This window comes from Meriones unguiculatus, chromosome 11 (assembly GCF_030254825.1).
Source record: "Meriones unguiculatus strain TT.TT164.6M chromosome 11, Bangor_MerUng_6.1, whole genome shotgun sequence".
Lineage (NCBI taxonomy): Eukaryota > Metazoa > Chordata > Mammalia > Rodentia > Muridae > Meriones > Meriones unguiculatus.
In genome coordinates this window covers 83,885,407-83,909,939 of record NC_083359.1, presented here as the reverse complement: position 1 = coordinate 83,909,939, position 24,533 = coordinate 83,885,407, and the positions used below count along the sequence as shown (strand labels likewise).

At 39.0% G+C, this 24,533-nt stretch overlaps 1 protein-coding gene across 11 annotated transcripts in view; it reads left to right on the top strand.

Annotated features, from left to right (window-relative positions):
* The first annotated feature begins 873 nt into the window (after positions 1-873).
* Prrc2c (proline rich coiled-coil 2C) overlaps positions 874-24,533 on the top strand; it is a 73,297-nt gene continuing 49,637 nt past the window's right edge. For 9 of the 11 annotated variants that reach the window (XM_060364591.1, XM_060364587.1, XM_060364584.1 and 6 more), the window contains exons 1-2: positions 875-1,085; positions 24,108-24,273. In XM_060364591.1, the coding sequence (XP_060220574.1) occupies positions 24,162-24,273 (112 nt within the window). In that variant the 5' untranslated portion in view covers positions 875-1,085; positions 24,108-24,161. Of the gene's footprint in view, positions 1,086-24,107; positions 24,274-24,533 lie in introns of all 11 variants that reach the window. The other 2 variants (XM_060364592.1, XM_060364588.1) reach the window with 1 other exon arrangement.

Here is a 24,533-nt window from a genome sequence, read left to right as displayed (position 1 = left end):
TTTTTCTTTCCTTTGGAAAGAAAGATCAAATCCAGAGCCTTGCACCCATGAGGCAAAAGGCTACATGGCACTGAGGTACACGCTCAATCCCCCCAGACACAATGTTATTATCTTCCTTCCTCAGTTCATATACTTTCTTGTCTCTACGTTATACTTATCTAATAAATATCTGCATAAGTGAATTTTTTTTTTGGCTTTTTGAGACAGGGTTTCTCTGTGTAGCCTTGGTTGTCCTGGACTCACTTTGTAGACCAGGCTGAGCTCGAAGTCACAGAGCTAGATCCGGAAGCCTCCCCAAGTGTTGGGATTACAGGCCTGTGTCTGTTATTTTTCTCTGTTAGCTGGTTGGTCCAAGAGATAAACACTGCCAGGAAAATCACAGAAACAAATAATGCCTTATTTTACACAATTACAAATGCCAAAGGTGGTCTTTGCTGAGACCACTGAGTCCACTCTTTGTCCCTAACCCTTGGATTTCTTTTTCACTCCGGGGTAACTTCAAATCTTCTCATCCTGCCACACCAAGACCCCTCACTTCGCCCCCCTACTTCACCAAGAACACTGTAACAAAGCGCCGGGTGTAAATTTACGTGCTCGTCCATCAGCCGTGTCGATGCACGGAGACAGACCAAATCAGAATTCTGAACGACCCAAGGCTTCTGGAATCTTCCCAGGTGAAAAGCATTGTCTCCCCGAGATCGCTCTGATGGATGGAACTCCCTTCTTCCAGTAGGAGGCAGCGTTATCCTCCGCCGCAGTAGAGCTGCCACGGAGGCGTCACGTGACCCCGAAGCCTCCACCCTCCGCCCCGGGTGGGCGGTCCTGCGGAGATTTTGCTCTACGTACGCAACGTCGTGACGTAACGCGTAGGGGCTGGCTAGCCGCCATCTTGCTTCTTTTTCTCGCTCGCTCTCACCCTCTCAGGAGGTAGCGAAAGTGCTTTGGCGGTTTGTACGGCCGAGGCTCGGGCTTTCCGGACCCGGCGGCCCTGCGGACGCTACCTCGGGGCTCCTTCCCTTCCCCTCCCCCTGATCCGTACCCGGCGAGTTACTGGAAGCGCGCATCCCTGGTTCTCACCCTGGCGGGTAAGGAGAGCGAGGGCGTCCGGGGCGGGAGGAGGCCCGATGGAGGAGGACGGGCTCGGGGCGCGGGAGGCCTGGGGCCCGCGGCGCCTTTGCCTGGGCTCCCGGCATCGCGGCGTCCGCCGGGGCCCGGCGCGGGCCCGACGCCCATGTGCGCGGCGTGTGCTGCGGCGGGACCCCTCCACCCGCCGGCCTGCTTGCGCCCTTCTTCCCCGGCGTGGAGGATGGTGCCCGTGGCGGCTCCCAGGGCCCTTCCTGCCCGTGGAGGCTCCTGGGGGGATGCTCTGGTCTGCAGCGGGCGCTGGGGGGCCCTGGCCGGTGGTGGAGGCTTTGCGGGGACCCGGGACCAACCCCACTTCCGCTAGGGACGTGCTGAACAACTTCTTGGAGGGTTTGGGTAGGCTTTCCTCCCGCTAGGCCGCTCCAGCCCCGCGTTTGCGGGCATGCCGCTCGGCTGCTGCCTGTTACGTATCAAACCAGTTAGTATCGCTGGTTGCTAGGGTAGAGACCCCATTTCGGAACGAAGAAAATAGCCTGGGGGTCAGCGAGGACTCTTGTTTACACACAAGAAGCTCTCTGTCCCTTTAAAAAGATGTGTGTTTGTTTGAAGTTTGTTCAAGATTTTTGGGGTTGGGGGTCCGGCTTGCCCATTAATCCCTGGCTGTTAAAACTACCCGGATTTCCGCATTGGCTGTTCTGTAGCCCAGGTTCATAAATTCATAGCCGGGCAGGATACTTAAAATGGTACGGTAGGCGGCTCTCCTGTTAGGATTACTCTTTTGTAATGCACCAGAAGAATCGGAGGGTGCTTGGTTAAGTGCCTGGTAGTCAGTCCCTGCAAATGGAAGTGATAGGGTTGGTATGAGCCCCACAATTTTGAAAAGTAGATCTAAGCTTCCATGTTGGTCATTAAGATGCTGCTTTGGCTGGAGCCATTTTTAGGTGTGTGTCACAGATGCACTGCAGCATCTTTTTTTCTGGCTTGCCCCAAATGTATTGATTCTCCAAAAATTAGAAATAGGAGTTTGCATATGCAAAGAATTTATTATTTGCTTTTCTGGGATTGATTTTTCAAAGTCAGCTGTTTGGTTTTTTTGAGGGGAGGGGTTTCTGAGCATAGAACGCCGGCTGTTCTCTTATTAGTTAACCTCTAACTGTACTGATCACAAGACCCTTACATACATTATTCGTTTTGATTCCTTCTAGTCTTTTGAAGAAGGTGCTCTTATACTTGTTTTACAGATGAGGACAAGATATTTGAGAAATTGAAGTAATTTGATCAAGGTCACACAGACATTTTTAGTGGTACTGTATAGCCTTTCTAAACCCAAAGGGGATGCTCTGAACTATCAAATGATAGTGCCTATTTGCTCTTATACTTTTATAATTGTTGCTAAAGTAAGGTACATTATTAACTGGTAGTTTTACTGTAGCTTGCTTTCAGTATTTGAACATTGTTACCTGTGAAGGTTAAATTGTTGCCAGGTGTAAATGTGGGTTTTGTCTGTTTGGCTTGGGGAAGACAGTGGTGGGCGTGAGGCCAGCCTAGGCTGCCTAGAAAGACCAGGTGAATGCTTAAAGCTAATTTTCCCTTCCTTCCTTCCTTCCTTCCTTCCTTCCTTCCTTCCTTCCTTCCTTCCCTTTCTTTTTTTGAGAAATTGTCGTTAGACCATTCTTTTCCTTTATAAACTAAAGATGATAGTAGCGGTGCCTCTTAGGCTGGCTGTAGAATTTGACTGTATAAAGGTCTTATTACTGTGGGTAGTGCATAGTAAAAGGTCAGCTAAAAATGGAGGGAGAACAGTAGAGTACTAGTAGAAAATAATCTTTCAGGCAGTATAATCTGTGTTCTCAGAATAACCCAAGTCTTTGAACACTTAAGTAGTTTTCTTTTCCTCTTCTACGTATCTTTACATTTACTTATGAACATTACTTCGTAAAAATTTCTCCTTCATGCTCTGTATACTAAATAGCCCTGGGATCAGTTCTAGCCCAGAATGAAGTGTAGAATTTCTTCAATGTCTATGAAGATAATACTGTGTCCCTGAATATACTCCCCTTCCCCTTACACACCTCAAGTTGTGAGTTAGCTAGGTGATACCTTTCTATGGAATTTTCATAATAGTATCTGTAAGAGATCATTGCAAAAATGGAAAACATGTCAATTAAATGTTTAGAAAACTGAATTCTCTTTTTTTGGGCATGGGTTTTTTTGTTTTGAGACAAGGGGGCTTGCTCATGTAGTCCTGGCTGTCCTGGAACAGACTCTGTAGACCAGGCTTGCCTCAAACTCAAGAGATCCTCCAGCCTTTACCTCCTGCTGAAATTAAAGGTGAGTGCCATCATATCCAGGAGTGAACTTTCTATAGTTTATTTAAGTTCTGACTAAGACACTTTGACTTCAGTAAAGCCAGACTTGTCTTGTTGCCTTGTGCGTGGAATGACGTGGTGAATACTTATCTCAGTCTGTATTGTTGCTTAGAAGTCTGAGTTAATGTTAGTTTCCTTTGTCAGAGCATTTTAAGTTTAGTAATACCATTGATGTATCAATTCAAGCATCTTTGTGGATCAGTATTTAGAGAGTCACTTGTGTTTCCCTTCTAGAGCTAACTATAAACTTGTCTTTGTGCCACTTCTATTTCTCATTTTATTTCTAGAGATTAGCAGGAGGCTAGCCATGTTGAGGAGCCTGTGTCTGCATATTTGTAGGAACAGCCGATTAAATGAGAGCTATTACTGAGGTTCAACAGTTAACTTTTGTCTCATTGGTAGGCATTTTTGACATAATACTACCTAAGATAATAAAACTATTACTGTGTGTTAGATTCGTCCTAAGAAGCATTGCTGGGTGCTGAATATTAAAGGAAGGTGCGACCAGCACATAGAGCATTACTGGTATTTTTAAAAACTGCTAATTAGGAAGCCAGATTATCCTGGTAGCCAACTTTAATCCCAGCACTCAGGAATCAGGGGCAGATGAAACCCTGTGAGTTCAGGGACAGCTAGGGCTACACAAAGAAGTGCTGCCTCACGAAACAAAACAAAAAACTGCCATCTGAGAATTTTCGTTTTCTTTATTAGTCTGTTTTTCATTACTAGGCCATTTTCATGGTTCTATCACCTACCTTCTATGGTGGCTGGCATAAATAGTTTATTTACATTGAGTGATCAAGGGTTGGAAATACCAAATAATAGATACACAAATAAGGTTACATGATGCAATACTAGTTGTGAAGTTAATTTGCATCAGATTTTTCTTTTTTTGTTTGAGACTGGTTCTAACTGGTGTAGAACTCACAGATTGGCCTACCTCTGCCACCCTGATGCTGGGATTAAAGGCTTGTGGCCCACAACTGGCCTAATTTTTATTTTTATTAAGCTATTAATTAAAGAATCCTTTCATTTTGGCAGATCTGCTGAATCAGAGGAATGTGGCTTTGTTTCTTTCTACCAAGATATTTAGTCTTAAAGATTAATGATATTAAAAGTTACCATGAGCTGGTACATACATGCCTTTAATCCTAGTAGTTGGGGGCAGGCTGTACAAATAAGGTATGAGTAGGTGGGGCTTATCTTAGAATTGGAGAGAGCTCTTTGTGTGGCATTCATGAGGTCTTAGGTTTAGTCTCCTATACTGCCCTTCACACCACAAAAGCTCCCTTATAATCTTTGGATTCATACCTGAGGATGAAAATAAAGGCATACAAGAAACTAGAGGAGATTTGGTACAAAAAATCTGCTCACAGAAAAGTATAGTATGGATCAAATGACTTAAAGGAAGGCATGATGGCTAGAAGATAAAATAATTGTGGGGCAGAAGAGGTGGCTCAATGGGTCACTGTTTACTGTGAAAGTAAGAGACTATGGCCTCAAATGCTCGGCACTTACATAAAACCAGGCATTACACAGACCTGTAACCTCAGTATTTGGGGGGAGTGGTAGTAAGCTTCTGCTTCAGTAAGAGACTCTCACAAACAAGGTGGAGAGAGTCTTAGAAGACGCCTAGCATATTCTGATCTCTGAATATAGGCACACAACAACACACAACAATTGTAATTTTTCTTACCCCCCCCCCATTTCCACTCTGTAGCTCAGGACTTGAAATAGAGACACACACCAACACCAATAATTGTAATTTTTCTTATCTTTGTTTTTTTCCACTAAGTTTCACTCTAGCTCAGAGCTTGGCCTCAAGCTCTTACCTCAGCCTCCCAAGAGTGCCAAAATTACAGGCATTAGCTATCATGCTGGAGGGGAGGGGGCGGTGTTCTGTTTGTTTGAGGCAGAGGTTTATTATGTAGCTGAACTGTCCTTTAGTTAACGTCCTCCTGCCTCAGCTCTTCAGGTACTGGGGTTATACATGTATTCCAGAGTTATGGTTGGTTCTTTGGGTGCCAGGGAGAGTCTCGCACATGCTTGACAACTCTTGTTTGACTAAGCTATATCCTAAGCCCTGTAACTTTTTTTATTTATCAAGGGCTTTCTACCCAGCTCTAGACTAAGGCTATTGGGAGGTGGGGTGCAGTCTCTGAATCTGTACTATAGTAAACCTTAGAAGTGGAGTCTTTTCATTGTAACATTAGAAAACATTTTTAAAGTTGATTCTATATGGCTACCTAGCAAGAAGACAGTAGTAAGGATCCTGAACTGAAATAATTCACAAGTTTGGCTTTGTCTCCAACCCATCTGTTAATACTTTATTACCCCACGCTCCACCCGTGTCTCATAGTGTATCCAAATTGCTTCAGATTTGCCACCCTTCTATCTTAGCCTTCAGAGTACTGGAATTGCAGGTGTGTGTACTATACAGTTTTACTTTACTATCTTTTAATTAAGTGATTTTAAAATTAATGTACGTAATTATGTGGCATTAGTTTGTTTTTTTTTTAAACCATCTAATAACTTTTCAAATAAACGTATACTCTCAAATTCTGATGTGTGGGCCACGTCAAAATGTCATTCCATCGGTCTGTCTTTCTACCCTTTGGAACATATCTGCTATAAAAAATGAGTGTTGGATAAGAAGCAACAGTTGCAGATAATGAAGACCAAAAGTGATTAAAAGCCTAGAATGGAACAGATTCACCAAACAGGAAAAGATAGCATTACAGAAAAGGATACAAACTAGTCCTAATAGGTATTTGACAACTGTATTAGAATGTCTTAAGAGAATCTAGAACAAGAGCAACTAAGTGGCACTTCTACAGCAATGAGGCAGAAGGGAATAATATAAACACAGGGTTACTAGAATTAGATGTAACAAAATTTACAAAAATATGTGATAAACAGCCTTTGGTTTAAGTAAAATATTCTTGATGACCCGAAAAGACTTTAGGTCAAGTACTGAGGATGGAACAACCTCTTTTTCCACAACCCTCTTAAGGCAGGGTTGTGGAAAAAGGTGATGAAACCTTGAATTTTTTTTTTCAGGTGAGCCAATACTTGAACTCTTAACTATAAGTTTTAGAACTTAGGTTTTGTTCTTTTCAGTTTGTAGGAGCTGTCAAGTTCAGATCCAGTCTCTTTGATTTTTATAAAGAAAACCATTAAATGTGTTTTCTATATCTTTTGAATTTAATATTCTGCACATACCATGAGTCTTCCCTTTATTTATTTACTTACTTACCTGTTTATTTTTGGGATTTTGAGGCAGAGTTTCCCTCTGTAACTGGCTTGTCCTGGAACTCACTGTGTTGACCAGGCTGGCCTTGGTCTCACAGAGATCTGCCTGCGTCCTGCATGCTGGATCAAATGTATACACTACCATGCTTGGCTTTAGCCATATTTAAAGCACAATCATGGAAAAGGAAATATAAAAGAGGCAATAGGTGTCCTAAGATTAGGTTATAAAATGACTCTAGTCAGGAGAGAGACAGGTGGTTCTCTATGAGGTTAAGGCCAACCTTGTCTACACATAGAGTTCCAGGCCAGCCAAGGCAATATTGTGAGACCCTCTCTCAAATAAGTCCCTAAATTTTGAGTCTGAAGAAAGGTGATGGTGATGTGTCTTTCTTTCTAGATGCTAATTTATAAGTACAGGGCTATTGTTTGTGGTTGTATGGTCAGTGCATTGCATAGGGATTCTAGGATGAAGAACACAAGAACTTAAATATAGTCCATATTCCACTAGCAGAGTTAAATGCTGTTTTAAAGATATCAGCTCCTTGCAGAGAACTCTAGTTATTCCCAGAAGGATATATTTTTTCTATTTGCTCAAAGGCTTTGTAGAGCCCAGCAGATGTTCTCTGAAAGGCTGCTTAGGGAAACACTTAGATACACATTTAGAACATCAGAAAGGGGCTGGAGAGATGGATCAGTGGATGAAAGCACTTGTGCTCTAACAAAGGAACCAGGTTTGGTTCTCAGCATCCACATGGTGGCTTACAACCATTTTTAATGCGTTTTAAAAGTGTACATGAAGGCTGGGCATGATGGCATACGCCTTTAATCTCATTACTCGGAGGCAGAGGTAGGCAGATCTCTAGAGTTCAAGACCAGCTTGGGCTATGGAGTGAGTTCCAAGATAGCCAGGGCACAGAGAAACTTTGTCTCAAAAGGTGGCTATTGTAATTTATTAGATATTTTTAGTATAAATGAAAAATGGTATATTAAATACCATATCAAATTTCAAAGAGGTAAGAGCATTTTAAGAGTTCTTATTCAGTCAGACAGTGGTGGCACACACCTTTAATCCCAGCACTCAGGAGGCAGAGGCAAGCAGATCTGTTTGAGGCCAGCTTTGTCTTCAGAGTTGAGTTCAAAGACAGTCAGGGCTATGCAGAGAAACCCTGTCTCAAAACAAAACAGAACAAAAAGAGTTCTCATTTAATCTTTAAACATTTTGTTTCAGTTAAAGTTTTGATATTTTTCAAAATATGGCTGCTGTACGGTAGTCTGTAATTATAAAAACTGCCTTTAGAATTAAGTTTAAATTTTTATATCTAAATTGAAGAAGCATGAGATGGGAGATAGCGAATTACTGTTCAAAGTTAGGGAAGTGGCTCATACAAATTTTAGTTTAAAAGTGGGAAAAGAAAGATGAATGTGGGACTGGAGAGATGGCTTAGTGGTTAAGAGTACTGTCTGTTCTTCCAGAGGTCCAGAGTTCAATTCCCAGCAACCACATGGTGGCTCACAACCATCTATAATGAGATCTGGTGCCCTCTTCTGGCATGGAGGTATACATGCAGGTGGAGCACTCATTAAATAAATAAATAAAACTTAAAAAAAAAAGAAAGCTGAATGTGGTTGCTCGTGCCTGGGAAAGTGAGTCAGGAAGATTGCTGCTAGTTTCAGGTCAGCCTGGGCTACCTAGTAAATTACTTTGTCTTAAACCAAAAAAAAAATAAAATAAAATAAAATAAAAAAAAAGAGCATTACTGGCTGGAGGCTTTGGACAGAGGTGTGAAATTTGGTTATATTGCTGTATTAGATTATTTATTCAATAAAGTACTTTTTGTTGTATAGTTTTGTGGTTCTAATACTGTGATTTGTGTGTTATTTACCACAATTAAGATCAGGTTGTAGAAAGATGAACCATCTTTCAACAGGCAGGAGGAGGGGTTTTAGTTTTGTTTTGTTTTTTGACATTTTGAAGACAAGGTGTCATGTGCTATTTCTGACAAATTTGTACATGGAAAGAATAAAATTAGAAAGTGTAAGGGAAGGGATATACTCCCTTTAATGTTTGAAGACCACCATTTCAATATTGGGAGAGTTAGTAATTTGGGAAAAGGATGTTATACTTAGATTCCAGCCCCCACTCTAACCCTTTAGTTATCTGAAAGATTGAGTCTCTGGGAAAGAATACTTACCCCATAGTTTAAAAGTCTTTGGCCCTCCCAGAAAGTAAGATTGGCTAGAAAACTATGGAATTGGTCTTAGGAGTAGTTGTATATAAAAAGCAGTTTAAAATGCTGTGCCTTTTCAGTAAGGATGCCCAGATAATCACTTGAAATAAATACTAAATGTGAGAGTTGTACTTTTCTAGAGTAGGCCTTTGTGTGCGTGTTTGCAGATGTGGAAGCCAGCATTACATGTTTTCCTCAATGCTCTCTACCGTACTGAGAACATCCATCTTTCACTGGACACATCTGCTCACTGTTTGACTAGCTAGAAAATCCTAGGGATCCCCTTGTCTCTGAGTTAGCACTGGGATTACAGGTGCAAATGGCTTCTCCCACTTCCACATCCAGTGCACCCTGATCCTCATTCGTGTTTGCAAAGTTCATTTTATCACTAATCCATCTCTCTTCAGGTCTTCTTAACCTTTTTACAGAAACTTCTTTTTGTCTGTGGTCTTGGTATACAAAATATACAAAACAAACATAGTAATAATCATGAATTTATTTTAAAACAATACTTTTGGTATTTTACTGTTCAAAGATAAAAGCTTTATAAACAATGATAGCTTGTTTATTTTTGCATGAATAAAGAAGTTTAAGTATTTGCTTTATACAATGTAAAGTCTTGAGCATTTTTCAGAGGTTGACTGGTACAGTACTGAGAATGACATAAGTTCATAATATAAATATCAGAACTACGAGGACCGTCTTAGGAATTTGTAAGACTCGCATTCTAAACTAGAATGAGGGTGAAGTCATCAACTTGAGCAGTTTTAAAATCAGACAGTGTAGCATAATGTAGTCTAAAGGTAAACTAATTTGATACATGCTGAGGAATGACAGGAAAATATTGTTTTTCATAATTAAATCATTGTTTCTATATAAGCAAAAGCTATAGGTACAGTGAAACACTGGAATTCATAGCACACAGACATTGCCAGTACTAACCAAGGTGTTACAGGCAGCATTGTTGCATGGCACGAAGGTCTACACAGCATGCATGGTTCAGTGCTTCCAGAAACACTTTGGATTTGTTATCAGACTGCAAGTTAAGAAGCCTTTTACTATTATCACATTTTGTCATTGACCTACAGAAGAAGCTGACTTTTTTAATCATTTATTACAATTTATTCACTTTGTATCTCAGCTGTGGTTCCTTCTCTCATTTCCTAATTCTACTCCTCCTCCCTCTTCTCCCCTGCTAGTCCACTGATAGGGGAGGTCTTTCTCCCTGTCTGTTTGACCCTAGCCTATCAAGTCTCATCGGGACTGGTTGCATTGTCTTCCTCTGCGGCCTGGCAAGGCTGTTCCCCCAGGGGTTGGTGATCAGAGAGCCTGCCACTGAGTTCATGCCAGAGAAAGTCTCTACTCCCTTTACTAGGGTCTCCACTTGGAGGCTGAGCCTATGGGCTCCATCTGAGCCTGGGTTTTAGGTCCTCTACGTACATTGTTTTGGTTGGGGTATCATTCTCTTCAGGTCCCCGAGGGCTCAGTTTTTATGGATCTGTTGCTCTCCTTTTGGAGCTCCTGTCCCTTCCAGGTCTTTCTGTCTCCCCCTTTCATAAGATTACTTGTACTCTCCCCAAAGTTTGGCTATGAATCTCAGCCTCTGCTTGGATACCACTGGGAAGCTGACCTTTTTTTTCTTTTTTCTTTTTTTTTTTTTTAGCGGTGTTGTTTTTTGTTCTTTGTATGAAAGATTTGCAAGTTAGGTTGTTTTTCTGATTGTAAAGGCTTTTCTTTGTCCTGGAAACATATTTTTCTTATTTTCTTTTTGTTTTTGTTTGAGATGTGTTCTCATAATTCAAGTTGGTCATGAACTTCTAATGTTCCTGCCTCCGTTTTACAAGTCCTGGGATTATTGGGGTGCACCACCATACCCAGTAATGTTTGCAATTGTGGCCTGGCAGTTATTTGTATTATACATTGTTCTTGGAGAAATGATAGTTTCTTCCAGGACAGCCACAGAGAAACTGTCTCAAAAAAACAAACCAAATGAATGAAAAAATAGAAATGATAGTTTTTGGTATTTTAGAGGCCTTCAACGTATTGGGTTGTTTTTGGCTTTGCTATTATGGAAACAAATGTACTTTAAAAACATTTGAAGTTTCTTACACAAATGATTAACACTGGAGACAGAAGATATGACAGTTGCTCTGATAACTCACTGTTATGTGTGTATATTACATATATACACATTAAAATATCATTATACCTCGAATATATAATTAAAGTATGTAAAATCATTGGATATCACTTTAGACATTGAAATTTCTAATTCTTATAATGTTCATTAAACCTTAGAATTTGGGGAATACAGTAGCTTGCTTTTTACCTGGAAGCCACTTGTGATTGGGAGGTTGCCAGTCAGTCTTTAATGTAAATAGTGTTTATGCTAAGGTGTTTCTAGAGTCCAAATTGCGAATGCCAAAATAGCATTAAAATCTTTTTCCTCTCTTCCTCATTTCTTTTCAGAGCTCTCTTTCTCTCTCTCTCTCTCTCTTTTTTTTTTCCTAAGAAACTGGTAGATTCTATTCATGGGAGTTATATATACCACTCCTGGCTATCTCCCAACATATACACCACACACACAATGAAGGAAGTCACCAGAAAAGAAAAAGGTGCCCAGCATATAGGCATAGGGAGAAATTTTAATAACTAACTTGCAATTATAAAGTTTATGATTGGCCTGGTTTGTTAATAATGATCTTCAGATTTGAGCGTGATAACCTTAAACTTAGTGTGGTAAGTACAAACTTGGGTAGAATTGTTAAAAATTGAGATCTGTGCATCAGATTTCTATTAACACAGCAATGTATTTGTAAAGTAATGCTGTCATAATGCTAGCTATTGTAGAACTAGAGGCTTTTCATTCAGACTGCATTTAAGAAGTCATGTTTGTGGGGAGGTTGTTTTGGAAGCCCTACCTCTGTTAACCAGTTTAGTTACCCCTCTCTTGGCAATCTGCCTCAGTAGCTAGGATTATAGACTCCACTACCACATAGGGGGAAATTCAATTTTTAAATTGTTATTGCAATTCTTTAACAGTCTTAAGATCTTTTTAAATATTTTATTTAACTTTATGTGTGTCAGTCTCTTGGAATTTATGTTGCAGACACTTAAGAGCTGCCATGTGGGTGCTGAGAGTTGATCCTGGGTCCCTTGGAAGAGCAGACAGTGCTAGTGCTCTTCACCACTGAGCCTTCTTTCCAGCCCCTAAGATCTTTTTAAATCATAAGAAATCATTAATAGATTGCTGTTCTTTCAGATGTGTCTATGATTTCATTTGTTATGTCTGCTTTCCAGCTCTATCCAAAAAAAATTTTTTAACAAGAGACAAAGAAAAGGACAGGGTCTAGCAGATTATCCAGACTGTACTTACTGGTCATTTTTTAGTATTCAGTGGATTCAGATAAGTCCCCTGCTCAAAGCAAACCCTATAAATGCCCAACTCCTCCTACATAATAAAATTGACTGGTACAGGCCTGTAGTTCTGACACTTGGGAAATAGAAGAAACAGAAGGACAGGAGATCAGAAACATCATCGCCTACATAGTGTGAAGTTGAGACCAACTTAAATTACATTAGATCCCGCCTCAAATAAATTAACATGGTGTTCGCATTTAACCAGTACACATGCTCCCATATACTATTAAGTCCTCTCTAGATTACTTAATACACCTAAACAGTGTAACTGTTACATAAGGAGTTGTACTGTATTTACCGCTTGTGGGTTTATCTATGCAGTTCCTTATTTACTTACTTAGTTTTTATTTATTGAAACAATACTTCTCAGAAAAGGGTTCCATCTGCAAGTCAAACTTAGAACTCAGAGATCCACCTGTCTCTCCCTTCACAGTGCTGGGATTAAAGGAGTGCACTACCACACACACCCAGCGTGGCTTCCTTTTATTTTACTTCAGAAAGGCTTTTGTTTTTTCTATTATTTATTGTATATTTAGTTTAATTTTCAAAATCTCTCTCTCAGTGACAGGGACTCTCTGTGTGTATGTGTCTTTCTCTCTTCTCTCTCTCTCCCCCCTCTATGCAGGGAGGTCACTTCAAAAATTTCAGTACCTGGTTACCCTACAGCTTGGCTGTTAACTTCACCATAATGGAGGCCACCATGGGGATGGCAGCCATCATGGTTCATCACCAATCTTTTTTGGTTTTTTGAGGCAGGGTTTCTCTGTGTAACTTTGTCTGCCCTGGACTTGCTTTTGGAGACCAGGCTGGCCTCAAACTCCTGGAGAGAGCCATCTACCTCTGCTGGGATTACAGGTGTGTGCCACCGTACCCGGCTAATATTCTTATTTTTATTTGTATCTAAAGAATATTGTTAAGCCTGGTACAGAGTACTGTTTCAAAAACAGACCGAAGATGAAGGAATTAAATAACTTGATAATGGTTATATTTCATGAATACTGAATATATTGAAACTAGGATGGATTGGGCTGGTGAATGTTTGGTCATTTTAAATTGGACAATCTAGTTAAAATTGGAGTAATAAAATACTCTGTTCTAGACTTAATACATCAATCCTCTCTTGCCCCCAATATAGCTAGGTGACTTAATTTCTTTCTCAAAGTTATGGAGACTGGAAGGTTGAAGTTGCTAGCATGCTTTGTCTTAGGAGGGCTTTCTTCCCTGCTTACCCTTGAGCTCTTTTCATTGTACTGTCATGACAGATGGAGCTCTGTTGTCGCTAAAAGTGTTGATTTATTCGTGGCTTTTATGCCATCATCTAAACCTAATTACCTCTCAACTATGTTTCTAAATACTTCTGGGTTAAGGTTTCATAATTTTCAGATTACACAAATTCCTCTTCTAATCTGTGGTGCTTTTATGTTATATACTTGAAAATAACATTTCTAAACAGGTGGTCATCTTTATTAATGGAGGCATCACTTAATTGTGTGTAATGATTGATCTTTGGCATCCTATATTGTAATACATCATGAGAAAACAAACTATTTAGAGTCTCTAACTTTAAATATGTTACTTAATTTAAAATGCTAATCTCCTTAATGAAAATAAAAATTTTATTTGTTATGATAAAATTATTGGGCACTTCTTTTGAGCACACCTAAATTAATATTGAAGCCACTGTTTTCTAGCTGTATGGGTTTTCTTTTTTTATAAGTTTCTTCATTTGTGAATTTTAATGATTTTTAAGTACTTCTAAGACACAGTCCATAATTTTACATTATTTTGCATGCCAAAACATTTTTGAAAGGTGGGCTCCAAAATACATTGTTAAATTAGAATGTAGGTCTATAATTCTATACATGTGAAAAATAAATACCAAAGTTTACTAGTATTTTTAAGACTAGAGATAAGAGAAAATGCTCTTGGAGAAATTGAAGGAAAAGAACTTACTTTGTGGAGAACATATCACCTTTAAAAAATCTTAAGGAGAATTAAACTTAGTCTTTTAAAAAATTTAAAAATGATTGAAAATGCCTGTATTTCTTCATCTAGGTGCCCTGCCTGTTGCTATTTTACCTTATTTCCTTTGTCCTCTGAGCAAAACCAGACCGTTAGCAAGCTTGATTCTTTGGACATGCTCAGTATTGTTACTGCCAGTAGTTTTGGTGACTGTTGCTGAAGTCACCAGCCCCATTTGCTCTCCTCTGCCTTATTCCTTTCTGCTTTCATCTGCTAGCTTTGTTGTAACATGCCTCTCCCAGTTTTGTAGTGTCTGGTTAAGAGCCAGACGTTTTGCTTTCAAAATGCAACTTGAACACTGTTCTCACATGAAGTAAGGGTAGAAAGACAAAAAGAAGCTCACTGGTTAGCTTCTTCTCTTCCCACGTCCTCTGTAAGAGCAGCCAATGCATTTAACCACTGAGCTATCTCTAGCCCAGAGGCTGGTTTGTTTGTTTGTTTTTTGTTGTTGTTGTTGTTTGTTTGTTGCTAATTTATTTTTTTGAGAATTTCATACTTGAAACTATATTTACATAATTTCCTTCCCTCCAACTCTTACTCCCAATCCCTCACAAATTCATAGCCTCTTGTTCTTTAATTATTGTTATATATATGTATATATAATTATAAGTACAATCTGCTGAATCTCTTTAGTGCTGCTTCTATGTACATGTGTTTAGGACTGATTCCTTGGGATTGAATAAGCTACCTGAGGGCTTTCTCCCTGGAGAAAACTAGTTTCTCCTTCTCTTAGCAGCTGCTAGTAGCCTGTAGCTCTTCATTTGTGAGTGTTTTTTCATGTTGTTAACTATTGTCATTGTTTCGGTTTTGTATAGGTTAACATATTGTTGTGATTTCTTGGGTGCAGCTTTCCTATCCTATAGAAAAGGCAGTCTTGTAGGAGAGACCCTGGTCCTCTGGCTATTACCATCTTTCTACCCCCTTGAGGTTTTTTAAAATTAGAAATTATACTGACAGAAAATAGTGTTTTTGGTCCCTGTAATTGCACTGATGTTTTTAAAATCAGAACTTAAAGACTGAAAACAAGTGGTTTGAAGGGTTTCTGGGATTACTAATTAAATAATTTGTACTGGTTTGTTAATATTAATGTCAACTGCAGCCATGTCTTCACACAGCAATTATTTCTCTTCAACTAGTTTTCTTCTAGTGGCTCCTGGCATGTAGAATAAACACAAAGGCAGCACTTCTTGTCCATCTAGCAAACTCTACAAAATTTGATTTCTGTTTACTTTAACTTCCTGTTCTCCCTTTCTCTTTTAGGCATGAATTTTATGGTTGACCTTACATTTCTGGGCTAAAGTTCAGTGGGTTGCAGTTGGGGCTGTTCTGTAGATACACGTAGGGGTAAGGGAAGGTTTTCAAGGAAACTTTACTCAGCCTGTCCTTAGCAATTCTGCATAAACTAGTAAGTAGTGGGGAAGGGGGGCAGGGAGAGGAGAAGCCAGAGGAGGATATTGGTTGTATCCTGCGGTAGACCTGGAGCTAAGGAGCCAGCCAGCCCCAGCTATCCTTTTGCCCTTCCCCCACAACCTCAAGCTGTTAGTTACATGACTCTGTCTGGTATTTACCTTGGTGCCAGGGTTTGTCAGGTCCTGTTTGGGTGGAACCTACTGGACCATTTTCCTTTAGTTCCTGTCATCTGAGAATTTTGTTGCCCTTGTACCCAGCTGAGTTTTTTCATTTACATTTTTGTTTTACTTGTTGATTGTTGATTGCTGGGAGAGGCATGTAAAGTATGGTCAGTATGGCTCCATACAAGTGAATATAGACAAAGTAGCTGATGGTCAAAGACTTGTGAGTGAGTCTTGTCTTTTATACGGGAAAAACAATTAGAAAGGTAATATACAAATATGTATACACACACTTACTATGTTGTCATTCAGTTCGTTCTTGTCAGGAACTTACTTGCCTTTCATCACAGGCACATACAACTCTGCTAAGGACTTGAATTAAAGTTAAGATTAACTTTCATCTCTAACACGTCTCAGGGTAGCACAAGCACTCCTGTGTTGTATACATACATACATACATGTATATGGATATGGATACTAAAATCTTAACCAATGAAACTAATGTCTTTAAAACCTGCTGGAGCAAGTTAATTCATTCAGATGTAAGTTTTAGCAAGTCAGTCATCTGTAGGATACACAAAGTTTTCAGAGTATGTCTTTATTACACATTTAACAAAATAAATAGATACGTGTTTAAAGCTAATAGCTGTGCATGATGTTTTAGATGTTGTGGTATATTGTAAAAGGACAGGTGGTGCCTTTGTCTTTGTGGATTTTAAAAAGTGTGCATGCGAGCATGCCATGGTGCAGGTCATGAGGTCAGGACAACTTTTGGGACAGTTTCTTAGTTTTTCTGGTTTTGAACATGATAGGTATCTTAGGGCGCCAGGGCATTTGCCTTTTCTTTTTCTTCGTCTTTGTTTTCTTTGCATTTGGATCCAAGTCTTTGGATATTTGGATCCAAGTCTTTGGATCCAAGTCAGAGTAGCCTTTAGTGATCAGCTAATTAGAAGTAATCTACGTTCCTCATAGTGTTCCCTAATTTGTAGCATTGTTGATATCTGAAGTGACATTATTGTCATTTAAATCACAACAGTAGAACATGAGGCATCAAATTTTTAAGATAGATTCTTCTATCTCTGGTCCATGAATTACTAGAGCACTGTTGCAAGCTGGTTGAGAAGAGAAAATGTGAGACTATCTGAGTTAGGCCAGAAACAGGGAGGGGGAGCAAGAAAGCTTTTCAACAACTCTTGTTTTTCTAAGCCAAAATTGGTACTTTAAATTTTCCTAGAGAACTTTTATTTCTTATGATTTATCCTAAATTTTGTGTATTGTTTTATCACCAATTTTATCTTTTATTTTGCTTTGTTTTTCAAAACAGGGTTTCTCTGTGTAACCCTAGACCAGGCTGGCCTCAAACTCAGATCTGCCTGCCTCTGCCTCCTGCCTTCATTCAGGTATATGGGTTCACTTATGTGTGCGCGCACACGTATTAGGTGTTAGCTCATTAGGCTTCATCTTAATGTTTTGTAGTTTTCAGTTAACAGGTCTTAAACCTCCTCAAGTAGTCTCTTAATGCTGTCTTAAATGGTACTTGTTATATTTACTTTAAATTTCTGATCATTGTTGCTATATTGAAATGCAGTTGATTTTGTGTGTGTGTGTGTGTTCAGACTTTGTATAATTTTGCTATGCCTTATGTTTTTCTTTAGCCCTTACCAGCTTTTCTATGTATGTAGCCCTATAATCAACAGATGAGGCAATTTTAATTTTTCTTTTTAATTTGATTTCCTTTTGTTTCTTTAACTTTTACTGGCCAGAATTTTATTTTGGTATAGTTGTAAACAGAGAGGAAAGTGGATATCCTTTCTTTGTTCCCTTTTTGAAGAGATAGGGTTAAGCAAATCTGTTTTTTAACCACTCCTTTCTATTTGATTTATTGAGTTTATCAGAAACAAATGTTAGTTATTTCTGCATCAGAGGAGATACATGATATTTCTGCTTTGCTTTGTTAATGTGGTAAGTTACAGTGCTTGAGCTTTGACTGTTGAGCAGAGCAAACCTTGCAGTTTGTTTGCATCCTAGCAATAAAATCCAAGACCAAGGCAAATGCTTTACCACTGAACTATATTCCCACCCCAGTGGTATTTTGTTTGTTGGTTTGTTCTTTGCAATACTAGACTTTTTTTTTTTTTAAGATTGACTGATTCATTCATTCATCTCTTTATTTATACACTTTATTTATTCGTGCACAGCAGAAGAGGGAATCAGATTCCATTACAGATGGTTGTAAGCCACATCTGGTTGCTAGGAATTGAACTTGGGACCTCTAGAAGAGCAGTCAGTGCTCTTAACCTTAACCACTGAGCCATTTCTCCAGCCCTAGTGCTAGACTTCTTACCTAGAGATTCACACAAGCTAGACAAGTGGTCTACCACCAAGCAGTATCTCCCTGGAGTAGTTCATTGAGTATTGTATTTTAGCTTTGTTAAGTTTTTTGGATCTGGATTTTCATTAGATTGTGATGGTTTTGGCCCCTTTTTCCCCTCTCTCTTTAGGAAATCCTAACTGTGCACATAAATGACTAATTGAAATTGTTAAAAGACTCAGTTTATAATGTGTCATTTTAGTTTGGTTTTTGGTTTTGAGAAAAGATTAGTATGTAGCATAGGCTGATCTTGATTGGCTTGATCCTGCTTTAGCTTTCCAATGCTGAGATACAGGTGTCAGCCACCACATCCAGTAAGTTTCAGTGTTTCACGTTTTTATGTATTTCAGTCTCTATGCTATTTGTGTTGATCATTACTTTGTTTATTACAAAATTTTTAGGTAGCCATGTGTCTTGGGGTTTCTCTTTCTGTGAAAAGATACCATGACCATAGTAATGCCTATAAAGGAAAACATTTAATTGGCTGGCTTACAATTTTAGAGGTTCATTACCATCATGGTGGGAAGCATGGCAACATGGAGACAGACATGGTACTGGAAAAGCTGAGGGTTCTACATCTTGATCCAAAGGCAGAAGGAAACAGTAGCCACACTGGGCCTAGCTTGAGTATAGGAGACCTCAAAGCCTGCCTCTCTGTGACACACTCCACCAACAAGACTATCCCTACTCTAACAAGGCCACACCTGCTAATATTCCCACTTCTATGGCCAAGCATTCAAACACACGAGTGGTGGAGGCCCTAATTATTCTAACCACTATATAATGATTGTGATTGATTATAATAATCCAAAAATAAAACTAAATCTTGGTGCCGGGTTTTTGTTTGTTTTGTTTTTAGTTACTTGGGTTCTGTTGCTGGCTAGCTTCATTTCTGAACAAATCAGTGGTATTCTCTCAAGTTTGAGTAAAATTTTTGACCTGAGAGTGGCATGATGCTTCCCTAGGCAAAATTCAACTTTAATTTTAACTGAAGCGATTATTTAAGATTGCCCTTTCTTATTTAGCCACCTTTCTTTTTTATAGTTGTAAATTCTGTGCCTTTAGAAATTATATTTGCGTAAGGCCAGACATGGTGGTGAATGCCTTTAATCCCGGGCAGAGAGGCAGGAGGATCACTGTGATTTCAGTGTTAGCCTGTTCTACATAACAAGTTCCAGGACAACCAGAACTGTATAGGGAGACCCTGTCTTGAAACAACAAAGACATTATATTTGTAACACTATGTAGTTTGCCCTTACCTTTGATCTCATTGTTAACTGTCATATTTATAACAACATTTCATCCACTCCCACCATAGTAGGTAATATAAAACAAAATCAAGAGTGACTTGTGGCTCCTGAGAGCAAGATCTTCATTATTCCAGTATTCTGAGAGGTTGGATCCTTTGTTTACTTTTTAACTTAAGAAAGTGCATCCACTGTATTTTCCTGTGTTTTATCTGGGAAGAACTGTTGGTGGGTATCTATTCAGAAAGACATTTTACAGATATTTTTTTCCCCAAGACAGGGTTTTTCTGTGTAGCCTTGGTTGTCCTAGACTTCTTTGTAGACCAGCTTGGCCTCAAACTCACAGAGATCTGCCTGCCTCTGCCTCCCCAAGTGCTGGGGTTACAGGCGTGCACCCAGCCATTTTACAGAATGTGAACTATACAAAAACTCATTTTAACACACCTTTTGTTCTATGTAAAAACAGTACTTTGTGACTTTCAGGAACAGTTCTTTTGTGAACCACCATGTGGTTGCTGGGAATTGAACTGAGGATCTTTGGAAGAACAGCCAGTGTTCTCAGTCTCTGAGCTATCTCTCCAGCCTCAGTCCTTTCTTTATTTTATATTTGGAATTTCTGTATAATTTATAGGATTATTTGTTTTGCCTTTTTAAAATTCAGGGGTTTTATGTATTTGAAGTGTACATTGTACCATTTGGGTAACCTCTAAATGACTACTGAAGTTAAGCAATTTGCTGTTGACCTCCATCTCCATTGTTATCTGAAGGAGTGCTAAAAGTACCTAACACCCAGGTTCTATTAAGGTGTGGAGCTCACTGTATAAGTGGATGACCTTGAACTCCTGATCTTGCCATTTCCTAACACCCAGACTTATTCATTGTGCAATGTACAGTCTTCTCCTTTTAATTGTAATTCTCACAATTAGTCTCTTCCTTTTGACCTAATTCCCTTCCTCTTTCTTACCTCCTCTAAGTACTTTTTCACTGTTCCTGTGTATTGGTTGATTGAATTTTCCACACATAAATGAGGTTCTTTAGTCTTCCTGCTGTTACTCTTTCTGTTTGGCTTATTTCATTTAGCACAATGGAGTGGCACCAACTGAAGCCTTAGCACTTTTATCCATGGGTGGGGATGGAGAGCTAGCTAATCTGGTAGGTAGGTGCTATCTTATTGTAAACATCTGGGATGAGGGAGTTGAAGTTGCTAGTTTGTGTATGTCAGCATTCAAATTCCCAAAGGAAGCCTTTGCTAATTTTCCATGTGTCTTGAGGCATTTGGTCCTTGACCTGATCAAGCCCACCTTAGATAATATGCATTCACTTGGGCCTCCCTCAGTCTAAGGTTCATCTGTGTCATTGCAGGTAGCAGTAGCAGTTTTTCTTTTTTTTTTTTCTTTTTTTTTTGGAGGGGGTTGTTTCAAGACAGGGTTTCTCTGTGTAGTCTGGGCTTTCCTGGCTTTGTAGATCAAGATGGCCTCTAACCCACAGCAGTCTTCTTGCCTCTGCCTGCCTGAGTGCTGGGATTATGCCACCATGCCTAGCTATCAACTTTCTTAAGGCTAAAAAAAAAATCTCCATGTTTGTGTTCACCACAATTTCTCTATCCATTCATACACTTTTGAATGTTTGCATGTTTTAGTTCAGTGTGAATATTGCTATGGAGTAATGAACATAAGAATGTGATTATCTGTGAGGGAATAATTTTGTTATTTAATTATAATTAATTATATCAACACCAGTATTATTCAAGGGTTGCCTTTTTCTCTATACTTTGCCAAATTTACCTTTGGGAGATGTCTATTGGGTCCTATATTTCTGGGCCCTCTCTATGTTCATATTGCCAGTTCTGTATTATTTTATAGATTTGAGTATGTGTACACTGTCAACATTCAATTTCCAACCAAAGGAAGCCTTTGCCAATTTTCCATGTGTCTTCAGTCATTGCATCCTTGACCTAATCAAGGATATATATTATATTATGTTATGTTATAATTATATTATGTTATATAGATTGTATTATTTACATATTATATATATGTATGACTGTGTGTGTGTGTGTGTGTGTGTGTGTGTGTGTGGTCATGTTCCATTGACCAGAGCAGGAGTGTTATAAGGTGCTTCACCTGCATAGTCAGTGGCTGGAGTGGGGGGAGGGGACCTTTTTTGAAACAGGGTTTCTTTTGAGAAAGGGTTTCTCTGTGTAACCCTTGCTGTCCTAGAATTTCTCTTTAGACCAAGCTAGACTCGAACTCAGAGATTAACCTGACTCTCCCTTGCACATTAAAGGTTTAAGTCATCACCAACTCTGCCTTACAATATCATCTTTGAAGAAGGGAGGAAGAGATCTTCAGTTGTATTGCCCCCTCCCAGATAGTTTTCAGTCAAGCATGATAGTACTTTCCTATAGTCCCAACTACTCTTGTGCACAGGAATTCAAAATTAGCAGTTGGGCAATTTTGTGAGACCTCTACCTAACCCCAGATATCCTGGGGATGTCCTATGTGGGACCTTCCTTGGTTTTGTAGAAATTTAGTTGTTTATTCCCTTACTAATACATCTTTAATTTTTCTCATCAGTGGTTCAGTTTGAGTGAGCGTATATTTTCCTTCCTTATTTAAATTGATTCTCATATTCTTTTTTGCTGTGGCAGTTGCCCTTCCCCCATTATTTTGAGATAGGATCTCCCTACACAGCTCTTGCTGTCATGGAACACACTTGTAAACCAGGCTGGTTAACTCACAGAGGTCTCTGCCTCCTTTGTGCTGGGATTAAAAGTTTGTGTGTAGTTAAGGAGGGTGCAACATATGTATACCACAGCCCACACATGTGGAGATCACATTTTGGAAATCAGTTCTCTCCTCCTCAGGTAAGGGGTGCCCAAGAATTAAGCTCAAGTTATCAGATTTGGTTGCAAGTTAAAGTTGATTAGTTGTTGTGTGTTTAATCAATCTTGCTCCCAAGAATAAACTATATTTGATTATGGCATATAGTGTTTTGGTTTCTGAGACATAGTTTCACTGTGTATCCCAGGCTGGCTTTGAACTCCTGAGTCTCCTTTTTCTATTCTTAGATGCAGGTATTACAAGCATGTTCCAGCCATGCCTGACTTCCTGAATTGAGCATTTTAACACATTTGCTCACTTGTTTTATTGCTTGGTGAATTCTGTTCATAGATTTAATATTTGGGTTTCTTGTATTGAGTTCTGGTTAACATGTAAGTATTTGTTCCTCATAGTTTAATTTTTCAACTTATGTTTTTATGCTGGAAAGATGGCTCAGCCATAAAGGCTATGCTCACAACCAAAAATATTCCTATATTCTATGTGAAGTTGAAAGTGTGCTCCAAAAGGAAAAATATAATTAGGCAGTGGGGTGTGTTAGTACTTAGTTTGGGATGATCAGTTAGTATTGGAAGCAACAGGAGTTTTGATGAAAATACGCAGAGATGAGAAATGGGTCAAAGACAAAGTATACCCCACAGGAGGAAGAGTAGGCTTTAATTTGGGGTGAGAGGGAAGATAGAACATTGCTACTCAGCTTCTCACTCTTAGTATAATAAATATTATATAGTCTGGGTAACAAGTTGAGAATCTGTGTAAATATGCCTATTCATAATGAGTGTTGATAGATTTGTTCCTCTTTGTCACTGTATCTATTTCTTCCTGTATCATGAAATTGATGAAAATTTGCCAATGGGTTAGATTGTGTAAGTGTGTACAGATCTCCTTACCCCTAATTCTTTTGAAACTGGGTCTCACTGTATGGCCTATGCTGGCCTGGAATTTAATGTAGACCAGGCTGGCCCTGAACCTGTTTCTTCCTCACAATGCTAGGATTAAAAATTTGTGCACCCATGCTTGGCCATACATACTTTCCTTTTAAAATTGTCATTGAATAATTAAGTGAATGTGGGGGGGGTGCTTAATGATTTGATAGGTAGGTAGTAGCAAATTGTATATGTAGTTTTTTGATTATAGCTTTTTCCTAAACTCTCAAAGGACAAATTGGTATTTAATGTATATCTGGAGAACTGGGGCTATATGTAGTTCTGATTTGCCTAGCATATTGTGTAAGGTCCTCAGAACTGTAAAACAAACAAAAACCCTTGTGTGGCATGTTGCTGACATGAGTTTTTAAAATGTTTGTGCAGAAAGTTGTACTGTCCTATAAGCTATGGTTTTTAAGCTATTGATAGTTTGCCCTGTTTCCACCGTACCTAGACCCTTTAGAAAACACACAAACATTATCTCTTTAAATTGAAAGGACAGTGTGAGAAATAATTTCTTTTCCTCCTTTTTATTAATAAGCGAGTTTTAAGTTAGAGCTTCTGTTAAAGATTTTTTTCTATTGAAGGAAATTGTGTCATTTTCCTATGATGAATTCCATGTAGACTGATAGACAGTCATTTTAAAACTTTAGTTAAATAATGTGTCATTATTAAGTAGTAAACTAGGTTCATCACTTCGGAGATGTGAATTTAGTAAGCTTTTTTATCAGCTTATACTAAAAATTTCCTTTTTTTTTTTCTTATGTGCATCATAAAGACTACTTTTAAGGGGCGTGGCAGGAGGCTTTGGACTCGATGAGTTTCCACCGAAATGTCGGAGAAGTCAGGCCAGAGCACAAAAGCAAAGGATGGGAAAAAGTATGCAACACTCAGTTTGTTTAATACTTACAAAGGGAAGTCTTTGGAAACACAGAAGACTACAGGTGAGTAGGCCCAGTAGAATTTATAGTGTTTATGGGTTTGTTAATGCAGATGCTACTATATCTACTGTTTTTGATTAGAAGCTAGGGAGAGCCCATTTATATTGCCCTTTGTATGTGTTCACATACACAGAGCAAAAGAGGGAAAAAGAATTTAAATATTTTACCATTGAAAATTTACACTTAGAGAATGTTGAAGATTTATTTTTTAATTATGTGTTGGTATGGTGTATGTATTCATGTAGGTATGTGAACATGAGTGC